The following is a 12,587-nucleotide window of genomic DNA, read 5'->3' as shown; positions in this document are numbered from 1 at the left end:
AGCCACTCAGTTGATCTATTCTTAAGAATACCTGAAAGATTTAGAAATATTGAATGAGGGAATGGAAGCATGTCCTTAAATGGATATCCTGGCAATGCTTATCCAGCAATGATGCAGCTGTGGTTTTGGCTCTTAATCACATCTGAATCATCCTGTAATTAGCAGAACACAACATATACAATAGTATAAAAGCCACAAGGAGAAACCAAGAATCAGAAGTTTTCTGCAAAATCTTCAGTTGAGAAGAGGAAGATGAAGTCCTGTTGGTCTCTAGTTTTATTTGGTTTAGTTTATGTAACATTTTCTTCTGCTGTTCCTCGACCTTTTGAAGCTGAGAAGAATGAAGAAGATTGGCAGTTGGCTGAGGTATGTAAGAACACAACTGACAATAAGCTGCAAAATATATTTTGCCAGAATAATTTAAATTTTCTTCATAGGTAAAGGCAACATCAATAATGCTAAAACTTCTGTTTTAAAGACTTATCTGAACAGATTTTACCAACTTAAAGATGGACCTTCACTAGTCATGGGAAAGAACAGAAACCATGAAGCAACTGGTTCATTATCAGAGAAGATTAGGAAAATGCAAGAATATTTTGGCCTCAGGGTAACTGGCTCTCTAAATTCTGAAACTCTAGACATAATGGAAAAGCCTCGATGTGGAGTCCCTGACATTGCTGAATATAATCATTTCCCAGGAGAAATTAAATGGAAAAAGAATAACTTAACATACAGGTAATGTTCTTCACTGTACTTCACAACATAATTTCAATGGTTGGTTGGGCTAAAATATGCTGGTGTACAATTTTATTAGTACTGAATTCAGTCAATAAATTTATGGGATTAAGTGATAAGCCTCAAACTACAAACCTACAGGATTTTCTGATTTACTGTTTTCATTGTACAAAGAGCATCTCACCCTTACCCTGCCCGTTATTTTGAAGAACTTGTGAATTTGCACATCAGTTGACCATTAAGCTTACTGTAGATAGTTAGGCTGATAAGTGTGAGCTTGAGCAATCTATAAATGGCAAAATAATTATTAATTCACTGCCAATCAATCTGCTTCAGAAAGGCAACAGTTTAAATTAATCAGTTTCATTCATGGCATTGTGGGTCCTTTCCAGATATTTTTAAAGAATTGCCACACTTTTTTCCATCTCCCTTAATTCAGTTTTTATTTTATTTTATTTCTACCTCTTTCCCTGATTTGAGTCTATTTTAACTACTCAAAATTCATCCTCTTTCTCGTTTAGTTTCCTGTTTCCTTTTCAGTCCATAAATCACATTGGTGAAGGACTTAGGTTTTACGTCCTGTTATTCACCATGGTTCAAGATACTCCACTGGTCTTGCCTTGCCATTCCCAGCTCACAGTTCCAGCAACTTATGGCACAATAAGTCTTCAAATTGAAGGGCACATGAAAAATCTAACTGGTAGTATATGCTGAGAAATATTCCAACTTGACAAGATCTGATCAATTGTATTCAGAAAAAATTCTTACTTTGTGTTTTCTTAATTGAAGAATTCTACAATATACATCAGACATTTCAGCTGCTGATGTGGATTTGGCGATAGAGAAAGCTTTGAAGGTTTGGAGTGATGTCACACCCCTGAAATTCAGCAGAATCAATGAGGGAGAAGCTGATATCATGATCACATTTGATGTTAAAGGTATTAACAGATTTATTTAATTTGTTGCTTCTTTCAGAATAAATTTAGGAGTCAAAAGTTCTTATAACTATTTTGTGAAAGTATTACATGCAAAGATGAGGAAAGTAAATAGAACGCTTAGAGTTCAAATGAAGTATCATGGTCCAATGAATGTTTGAAGTTGTAGACTGTTCACAGCTCATGACAGTGGAGGGAGACACAGACTTAATATTACCATCTTAAAAATGGGGTACAGCAGACTAGTGGTTAATAGGTAGAGTTCCAGGCCATTGATCCAGAGATACAAGTTTAAATCCTGCCATGTCAGTTGGAGAAATTAAATACGCGCTGTTAAATAAGTGGGGAACTTTTAAAAAGTTCATCTTGGTAATAGTATATATGAAACTGCTGATTGTTGGGAAAAAAAACAATTTTCACTAATGCTCTTTAGGGAATGAAATTTGCTGCCTTTACCTGGTCTGGCTGTATATGACTCCAGACCCACCAATGCAGTTCGCTCTTAATTATCTCATCAGTTCAGGGGATATCTGGACTACACGTATGAATAAATTAAAGAAAAATATATCTGATCATTTTTTTTCCTGAGCAAAAGTTCCCATTTACTCTGGATTTTTACGGTTGAGATGGAGTTCTGCATTCTGTGATCTGCAGAATTCTGGATTCAATTATTGGCCAGTGCTAAGAAAGCAACTGTCCATTATAACATTACAGCTTGCCACATTATGTGTGAGATTAGTTTGTCAAACGTAGAAGAAAAATGGATCCAGGGCTTCTTATTTCTCCTCACACAACCTCTGTTAAGAAGTCGCTGGGCTGTTAGTAGGTCTCTACGTGGCCACATTTGAAGTTCAGCTGTGTTGTATCAGGAGGCCACTGGTGCCTGTGCAACACAACAGGAGTCAGGGAGACAGAGTTTAATTTGGGTGCCCAGGCGGTAAACTGAGCAACAAGTGGCTGAAGATAGTGACTGACCCTTTTACACCAGTGCTTTGGCGATCACTTTCTTAAGGTTGATTTGGCCACAAGTTTAATATATGATGTAGTTTTGAAGGGGAACTAAGGACAGCTAGCCAAACAAGCTCCATCCAATTTTTCTAAGGACAACAATGTTTTCAAATTGATTTTCACAGGTCCTTGGAATGGCAGGAATGTTCCTTCTGTTTCCACAAGGATAGCATGGCTTTCTGGATTAACAGACTCCTATTATGTATATTCAGTCCTTCAAAGCATTCAAAAATAGTCCCAAATTAATATAGCACTAGTCTGAAGCTGTTGAGCTTCAGTGAGATGCCTTGGTAGTTCCTGTATTTCATATGCATCATGGTAAAGAGGTCCCACTTCCTATGGAGCAGGTATCCCACAGTTAGGATTTTCACGTGATTAAGATCTGTCCTTTTGCATCTGGTGGGGAAGTAAAATTGGCCAATTGGGAGAAGTTATTTTTTATTTGTTTACCTTAACATTTGCAGCATTTTGTACATAGTAGCCCATTCACAGCTTCCAAAATCATTCTTGACTCATTTTTTGTTATATGTAGAACATGGAGATAATTACCCATTTGATGGACCTGAAAGAATACTGGCCCATGCTTTTCCTCCAGGCAAAGGCCTTGGAGGAGACACTCACTTTGATGAAGATGAAAACTGGACAATGAGATCAAATGGTAAAAATATTGATTAGTATTATTACTATAATAATCATTGATGGAATGTCAACTAAGTTGTTAGCTAGCAACATTAATTTTATGTTTTCTTTGGAATTTCTTGATGTAAAATCTCATTTTCCTGGTGAGGATTTAATGCTAAAGTATTGTTTTAGTTTATCATTACACAGAAATATAAGCAGTTTATAAATTGTTAAAACTATTCACCATGAACTTTACCTAGTTTAAAGTATTTGCCAATGAAATGTATTAATGTTATTTTTAAGCATGTCAGAGGAAAAAAGGATAGATTATTTATGTGGAATTGAGAACTTATTCCTGGCATATTCCATGTGGTTAATACTTTGTTATTCAGACATTGTTTGATAATCACTTTCAATATCCATCAAAGGACCATGTCTTGTAACAGGTTTTAAGTTTGCTGTCTTGTGATCCTTCTACTTAGGATATAATCTTTTTGTTGTGGCTGCCCATGAGTTTGGCCATGCATTGGGACTCTCTCACTCTCAGGATCGTGGGGCATTGATGTATCCAGTATACACGTACTCAAGTATGAAAAATTTCCGTCTCTCCCTTGATGACGTTAATGGAATCCAGGCTCTGTATGGTAAGTTTAAGCATCAAATAAATGCTGAATTATTCCTTCCTTAATAATCAGTGACAATGCTGATAGTTAGAGTACTGCCAGTACAGTATTATAATGTAATGCAAACAGTTTATAAAGAATGAATATAATTTGTAGCCAGTAATTTATGCAGAATAAACAACTTGCCATAAAATGACATTGTAAAGTTTGATGATGTTATTTTTAACCTACTTCTATTGGACCTTTGGATTAAATGTAAACTGGAATGTTTGGTACAAGTTTTGGTGCTTGAACCTTTATCTGGTGTATTGTTTAACTGAGGTCAGAAAGAAATATCTATAGTTTACTAAAATAATCAGGTGTTGAGGGGTCTTTGTAATTCCTGACTTTATATTTAACTATGTTGCGAAGGAGAAGAGCACAAATAATGTACATTCCTGAAATAAAAGAGAAGTGTCTCAAATGCCCATGAAGAAGATTTCCCTGTTTTGGCAGGTCTTGAAGTACTTTTCCAGATAAACCTTTCCAATGCTGCTTAGATTATTCCTTGATGCCTCTTCACAAGGAACTCCTTTCAAAATTTCTCTTCATAGCTCATTCCTCAAGAGATGTTTGCATGGGTATCTGTAACCCTCATTTCCATTAATTCACTTAACCAAAACTAGAAACAATACACCTTAGTATTTTACAACTATACATCCCTAATTTAAAGATATTATTAAGCATTTTATACACTTTGTTGACTGCACTTCCACATTAAATAATAACTCCACCATGAGCGACAGATCTCTTTAAGACTTAGCTTTATCTAGATGTACACCAGTCACAAAGAATGTATGTTGCACATCTTCTTTCCAATATACCTTCCTTTGCAGATATTGTTTAAATTTCCTTGGCTCAGTCTCATTCATTGAAAGATTAGTACAGTCATTTTCTGAGCAATATATCCTGATTGTTCATCAGAAGGCCATTGAAACATCAGTAAAATGGCAAAATTTCTGACCATATTGCTTTCCAGAATTTTCGTCTTTCTCTCAATACACTTGGAGGATTCGTAAGAGAATCATGTTGCAATCCACTGCTTTTATTTCTTCCTATCTGTTTAAGATTCTGGTATGACCTTAATGTCAAAAGTGTACCACAAGTACCTCAGTGGTTCTAGAGGGTGGGTCACCACCACCATTTCCTTGAGGACAATTAGACCTTGCCAGCAACATCCACCTCCTGAAAATTGAATAGAATAAAAAAATCAAACATAACTAGAAATTTTAGTGTCATTTATCTGCAGTAATTATAATGGGGCTGTGTTGTAGATCTGCTGTAATCTGTGAGTGCTATCACAGCACTGAATAGTATTTTCTCCATTGTTTACCAATATGTTTGTTTACTTTACACAAGGTGCATCAAATGAGGTGTATTTACCACCAAAAGTAACACCTGATGCCTGTGATACCAAATTGTATTTTGATGCTGTTGCTACTCTTCGTGGAGAGACATTATATTTTAAGGACAGGTATGAAATATGCAGAATATCTCAGAACTGTGTTATTCATAACATTAATATAGTTCCATGTTGGACATGTTTCAGCGGAAATATTTGAGTAAATGGTTAGCGAATATTTCTTTTTCCTATTGAATCGTAAGTGTATTGTTCCCTATGGTTCTCTGCAAGTCAAGTTAATGCTCCCATCAAGGTGGTGATTCAAGCTAGGATGGAGAAGGTTGGAGGGCTGTGTAGACCATTCCTGTTCCTACTATATGTATGCTCAACCGATGAAGCAATGAAAACCAGTTACTCTGGCACAGTGACGGGTTATAGAGTAAAATTACTTGCTTCTATGATCTTATGATATCCTGTAGACTTCTGCATCCAGTGAAATATTTTTAAGTGTATTTACTTTTGTAATATAGAAGTGATATTTATCTATGGAATGAATCTCCTCCTCATTTTAAAATCTGTACGTGAATACCTAAAATAATAGCCTTTTTGAAATTATTTGCCAATATTGTGTGAAATAAATAAATAAACAGATCGTGAAAACATGCCAAAGATATATTTCTCAGATGGACTGCTCCTTACGCATTCTGAATTCTGAATGAATTCTTGTTATTTACTAGTTTTTTCTGGAGGAGCCATCCACAACTACCTGAAACTGAGCTGAATTTAATTAAATCATTCTGGCCAAAGCTTCCTAGCAGGATACATGCTGCATATGAAAATCAGCAAAATGGTTTACTCATTGTTATTAAAGGTGAGTTCTATTTTTCTCTTCTTCACTGAAGAACATAGCAGTGGGATTATGGGACTAGATAGCAATAGAAACAGCAAAAATGCAGTGAAGTTAGAGTTTTCAAAAAGGTGGAACAAATTCATATTTCATTCTTAATTCATGTCTTTAGACATTTTGATTAAAATTTGTGCTTTTGAAGCAATAATGTTCTTTAGGGTTTGGCTGTAATGATGTGCCATGCTGAGAACAGTGGATTCTAGTTTCAATAGACAGAGGCATCAAAAGTTCTTTCCCAGAATTGCAAGTCTTGCAAAAAGCCGTCAATGAGAAAGCAGAGTGTCAGGGGAGGCTTGGGTATTGGTTGCCTGTATGACATCCTAAAGAGAATAGTGGCCCCTTGAGGAGACATTTAAAGGAGTAAACATTTTTGCTGATACGCAGATACTAACGCATGTCCTGTAATCCAACAGGAACAAAATACTGGGGCATCAAAGGCTATGACATCTTGCCAGGATATCCAAAGTCCATCTATGAATTTGGTATTCCAAAATACATCAGGAAAATAGATGCCGCTTTTCACATTACGAAGACTGCAAAGACATTATTCTTTGCAAAAGACCTGTACTGGAGGTAATGGTTTGTTCCATAAAAAAACATTTATGCAAGTACTTTAACTGGGCTTTTTCTAAAAAATCACCCAGCACCTATTTTTAGCTGTTAACTACAGAAAATTTGACCTTAGCTGAAATAGATCACTTGTGATAATTTCTGGGTGAGCTGTAAGAGATTCCCCAATAAAGAGACGAAACAATCTGCAAAGATATAGTGCCCAGTGCACGCCAAATGACCCTCCTCATATTTCAAATGTCATCACCAATGTGGTACGTCAATGATCATGTGGAAGAACGCAGATGAGAAGTCTTCTCACATCCTGCTGCATTTGTCCATCAGCACTGATTGTAACCCATGACTCGCTGTTTTATCCCTGTCCCAATTACCTAAGTGGCTTACTACAAGATCTCTATTTCTTGCTGAGTGGTACCTCACCTAAAGAACTGAGAACTCTGCAGCTTCTTTGAGCAGTTTCCCTTCTGCAGGTGTAACCTGATTACCTTGACATGTTGCATGAAGATGTGAAATTTCTTTCAGCGTGGCTCCATCACTGGGCTCCTATCACTCATAGAGGAGTCCCCTGTAACCACCTCCTGCACTGCTACCCCCTTATGCTGGACCTAGAGAGCCTCCTGACACAGTCCCCTACAACCTCCTGGTGCACCTCTATCTCCTCCATGGCAACTAACAAGTGTGTTGTTGTTGTGCAGGTTCCATGGAGAAGGTGCCCCTCAGATTTAACAACCTCTTTTATTTACTGCAGAACAAAGTGTCAGGAGAGGCAAAACACTGAGTGAGGACCAATCCATTGGGACTTGTGCAGTTCCCTCTCAAACAATTGATTTTAGGTGTAAACCACCTGAACAATGTTTACATTTTTTGGAATCAATTTTGTGATTTTGTTTTTGCAAGGATATGTACAAACCAGTTCCTAGGTGTTTAAGTTGATGGTGCATTTCCTTTACTTGTCTTTTGCTTTCTAGCTATGATGAAAGGAGCCAGAAGATGGATAAAGGTTACCCACACCAAATCGCGAATGACTGGCCAGGAGTCTCTGTTAAGTTGAATGCAGCATTTGAATCTAATGGTAAATTTAGACATAGATATTTTTGTAATACTGAGGTATTTAAAGTATTTGTAAGTATAAAGCATTTATCTGCAATTACTGAAGCAAAATTTTTCTACCTTTGCAATGAAAATCTACACATGTCAAGGTGGTGAAAGGTTACTGAAGATAGATGGAGTTGGCAGGAATACATTGAGTTTGCCATCAGTTTATCCATGATAGTAACGAATGGGCCACATTCTTGAGACTGAAAGGCCTACACCTGCTCCTGTTCACATATCAAAATTTTTGTTAAAGAAATATTTTACTCGGTTTCGTAAACCTCTCTAAGTTAATCTGATGATCATAAGTCCCAGTCTGATCCCTGGTCTCTACAGAGATGTGACTTAAACAGAGCAATATTGGGGTCAGTACAATTACATTAAATGATTCTTGTTTATGGACAATATATCGTGTATTTCTTTATGTCACAGAAAGAGGCCATTCAGCCCATTGACCGTATGCCAGCTTTTAGAACAATCTCATCCTCACGCTTATTTCCCTGTCACCTATTCTCTCATACGTGAACCCCCCCCCCCCCCCCCCCCCCCCCGATTCTCCTACCACCCAACTGTACTAGGGGCAATTTATAGTAACCAAGTACCAGCAATTGTTTGTGGGTATGGGAGGAAACTAGAGCATCTGTTGGGAAACCCCCCCTCTTGGTCATGGGTGGATCTGAATAGCCTAGAAGGACAACACCAGGGATCAGAGTTGAACCTGGGTAACATTGGTAGTGATTGTATAAAGAATTTTGCTGGTTAATTAAGAAAATAAATTTAATGATGCTGACAAATGAACACTTAATACTGTGCAATTAGACACTGCTCCACTTTCTCTTGTTTTCTGAAGAGAATAAACTATTTCATTTTATTCCTCATCCCTTTTATTTGAATAAAAAAGTAAATATATTCAGGGGCCTCTCATGTCCCACTGTGACATCAACAGAACATTGTTGAGAATCCTAGGAAAAATGATGCAAATAAACATCCATGTCACTTTTCCATGTATTTCTCAATTCAAGAGTTCAGGTGAAGCACTGCACATTCACTTGTCTTTCTTGATTAATCTTGGCTGATTTCATTGCCCCTCCTAGGTTGATGTCATCAACAAATTCAAACACTGCACTGTTTCTGAAATAAAGTTGGAATGCAAATTTGAAACTATACTGCTTTTAACACCAATGGTGAAAGCACATTATTCAACTAGTTCTTTCAGTTAGGATATTCAGAGAACTTTCCCAATTTGAACAGATTTTCCCAAGTTGCATCAGGACCTGAATTTCTTTTGATAAAAGAGGCCATAGAATACTCTTTGTAAATGCTGAAGTAAAAAAGTGTATTTGGAGAGTGTTCATTGAAACTGACTGTCAAATCTCATTTGAGGTTTTCTTTTATATTGTCTTGCAGGATACGTTTTCTTCTTCAGTAGATCATTTCAGTTCATCTTCAGCATGGGTGAGCAACGTGTCCTTGAAATACGCAGAAGCAATTCACCGTTGGGATGTTAAATACCTCAACTTATCGAGCTGTCGTTAAATGATCTAATTCTAGCAACTTTGCCAAGAAAGAGTATTTATTGGGCCTCCACTAGTTAAAAACAAACAAACCAGAATATAAATGAAATGCCTCTCAGTATAACCTGCTTGTATGACGTAAAGTAAATGTTGATAATCTGGTACCCTTGGGATATCAGTGGAGCTGGACCAGCAGATTTCCTGAACTGTAGTATGTGACACCTGTTAATATCCCAACACAATTTTATTTCACATTTTTTGAAACAGATTACACAGTAGTATAATAAATTTTCCAGTAAATATCATCAGTTTAAAGGGAGCACAGGAAAGAGGGGCCTGATGAGTTTCATCTTGTAAGTTTCAGCAGACTTCTGCCAGTATGTGGATCCATGAATTGTGGGTCTGTGGGTAACAAGGATTATTGTAGTGATGAATGAGCCTGACACTGAACCATCAGCATTTCTGAACAATTGGATACCAGAGTATCAAAGTTTTACTATAATGTTGCATTGAAGAACTAATGAAATTCTTGTTTATATCTGGACTGTTTGAGTAATTTAATATTGTTCTCTTGCATATATATCATATTTATTGTCCTGCCATGATGCATTTTGTTATCTAAATTTAATATTTATTTATAACTTTTATATATATATATATATGTTCTAATACTTAAAGTTTGTGTTGCTTATGTTTTGTGAGATATTTTATTCAGGAACAACTAATTATTATGGAGGGAAATAAGGGCTAAAATCCTCTTGCCTATCAATTTCAGTGGAAACAGACTTAATTTATAAAAAGTGGTGGAATGTAAGAAACTGAGCCCCATCATTTTTCATCTTATATATTACAAGCAAAGCAAAATAATATATAGCTTTATTTCTTTACTAATATTATGTGCATTTTGTCACAGATGATTTGCATATTAATATATTTGGATATATTAAAAATACAATAAACATAAATCTACCTTTGCATTACAATTGATCTTCAGTTCAAGTCATTGTTTTTCACTTTGCTGTCTCCAGTCACTTGATTCCACAGGGACCTAGAAATCACCAGGTTTCATTTTTATCTGCCTGTTTTACCTTCTTTCTATTGCTAAAAGTGTGCAAATAAAGAATGTTGCTTGGAACCATATATGGAACTGATGTTGGTCGCTATCCTGGCCAATTTCCCAGTGAGAAGTGAGACCAAATTAATGAAGAAAGTTTCCCTCTGTCGGGCTCAGTCCTGTAGGTTTCCTCCTTCCTTGTCATCAGTAGTTTGTTTACTATTGGCACTTTCATTAAAAGGAGGCTCAATTAAAATGGTTCTGATACTTAGAGAGTGGTTTTGTGTTGGCTCTGTTTGCACTTTATCCACCACCTTGCTGATGTATGTATGTTCCATATTCAGAACCCCCCTGATGTACGTATGTAGCCAACCAACTGTTATTCTATGAAAACTATAGCTTTTATATGCTGGATTAGAAGGGAGCCTTAAACACTGATGATCAGGTCTTCGTTACTCAGCAGAACAATGTTCACTAACATCGTACCAAGTGGTCTACTCAGCCCAAATGTTAAAACTTCTTAACACCACTTCTGTTTGCTATTTCCATGAGGGGTTCTCTGAGTAAGATGAAGGTGAGCAGTGGTGGTTGTCCTGGAGAGAAGAGGCCAGTGGTACTGTCCAATCTCCAGGACGACAACAAGACTCAAGCTCTCTAAGTCAGGAAGACATTCCAAAGACACCAGAGTTTTTCCTTGAGTGTCAAGGTGGAAGGGCTGCAAAGCTGGAGGGATATTTGTGGGGTGGGAGTTGGTGGGCTGGGAATGTTGAACTTGGAATGTTCAGAAAGATGCTCATGTCCCAAGGTCATGCAAGAAGTTGTGGGTATCTTAAGGGACAAGGCTCTGTGCCTGTCTTTTGAGGCACACACCAACTTTAGATCAGTCCTGGTCTCTGTAATGTGCCCTAAGGTGGGGCGTGGGCACTGGTAGGTTCAGTTACAGCATACAGGACTTCAAACAAGGGTGTTTCCACTAACTTTAATGGCAAGGAACTCACACAGCACATGCTGCTACCATCAGATATCTTATTGAATGGTTATAATGCATTGTGTGGGCAAATACCCAGATTGATCCATCTTCTTAAAGTCTGGTTATAGTCCTGTTTTAGACCTACACCTTGCTGAGTCTCCTGAACAATCTCATTGGCTGCTTCTGGGAAATCTTTGCCTACAGTCACAGTGTGGAAATTGAACTTTCACTCACGATATCAGACGATTCATATGGAAACCTGGAGAGAACATAGGCTGAGATGTGGGCCTGGAGGACTGACCCATGTGTGACTGAGCAATGGTTTAAGTGAGGGCAAGATCATCTTAGATGGAGGTGAATCTGTGATCGGGCAGGTCAAAATTTGCAGAATGGTTATGATGAACAGAGGACTAAAGGTTGAAAAATCCGGTCACAAATTAATTGGAGGAAGAGTTTTTAGTTCCAAAGGACATGAGAAAAAGTGGAATTTTTTTTAAAGGGATGAGGAGAACCAGACCTGGAAATATTTAGATTCTTAAAATATATCAAAGCTGTCCAAAAAGCCAAATATCTAATAAAAGGGTGTAGGTTTATGCTAACTCCTAAACTCCTAACTCCTAAAAAGAGCAATGGAAAAGTCACTTAACTGTCCTGCTTTCTCCTTGTGACTCTGTCCCTTGAACTGTTCACCCACACTCCCTTTAAAAACATAGACTTGTTAAACATTCAGCTTCTTTTTGTTTCTAGACATGCTCTGCTAACTCTTCCTGTCATTACATTTCTCCTGATCTTCCCTTCTGAATCCACAGAGAAGGGAATTATCTGTCTTTCTGCTGTCAAAGATTCCTTCATAATTTTAAACACATCACCTATTACCCTTTCAATTACAGTCAAAAATGCCCAAAGGTTAGTCCACTTGCCATATTAGTTTCTCTTCCTGGTGACACCATGGTGAATCCACCCTGCATGCAACAACAAAATCATCAAACTTTATTTAAGTAACTGCTTAATTATAGCAAAACTTTCCAAAATGTTTCATGTGATATAATATTTTGGCACTGAGGCACAGGGATTCATTAAGAGCGATGACTAAAAGTTTTAAGAAGCTAATCAAAGAAGGAAAGATAGAGAGGAGACTGAGCTTGAAGAGGGAATTTAAAAGGTTAGGGTCTTGCAA

At 37.2% G+C, this 12,587-nt stretch overlaps 1 protein-coding gene across 1 annotated transcript; it reads left to right on the top strand.

Annotated features, from left to right (window-relative positions):
- The first annotated feature begins 233 nt into the window (after positions 1 to 233).
- On the top strand, positions 234 to 10,181 carry mmp13b (matrix metallopeptidase 13b). Its single transcript, XM_052025856.1, has 10 exons — positions 234 to 366; positions 479 to 735; positions 1,525 to 1,673; positions 3,211 to 3,336; positions 3,782 to 3,943; positions 5,321 to 5,435; positions 6,041 to 6,174; positions 6,624 to 6,783; positions 7,749 to 7,852; positions 9,280 to 10,181. Exons 1-10 carry the CDS (start codon positions 253 to 255, stop codon positions 9,378 to 9,380), a joined length of 1,422 nt encoding a protein of 473 aa, XP_051881816.1. The 5' UTR covers positions 234 to 252; the 3' UTR covers positions 9,381 to 10,181.
- The last annotated feature ends 2,406 nt before the right edge of the window (positions 10,182 to 12,587 follow it).

This window comes from Pristis pectinata, chromosome 11, assembly GCF_009764475.1.
Source record: "Pristis pectinata isolate sPriPec2 chromosome 11, sPriPec2.1.pri, whole genome shotgun sequence".
Lineage (NCBI taxonomy): Eukaryota > Metazoa > Chordata > Chondrichthyes > Rhinopristiformes > Pristidae > Pristis > Pristis pectinata.
Note: the sequence above shows the minus strand (reverse complement) of the source record. Positions and strands in the feature narration are given on the sequence as shown.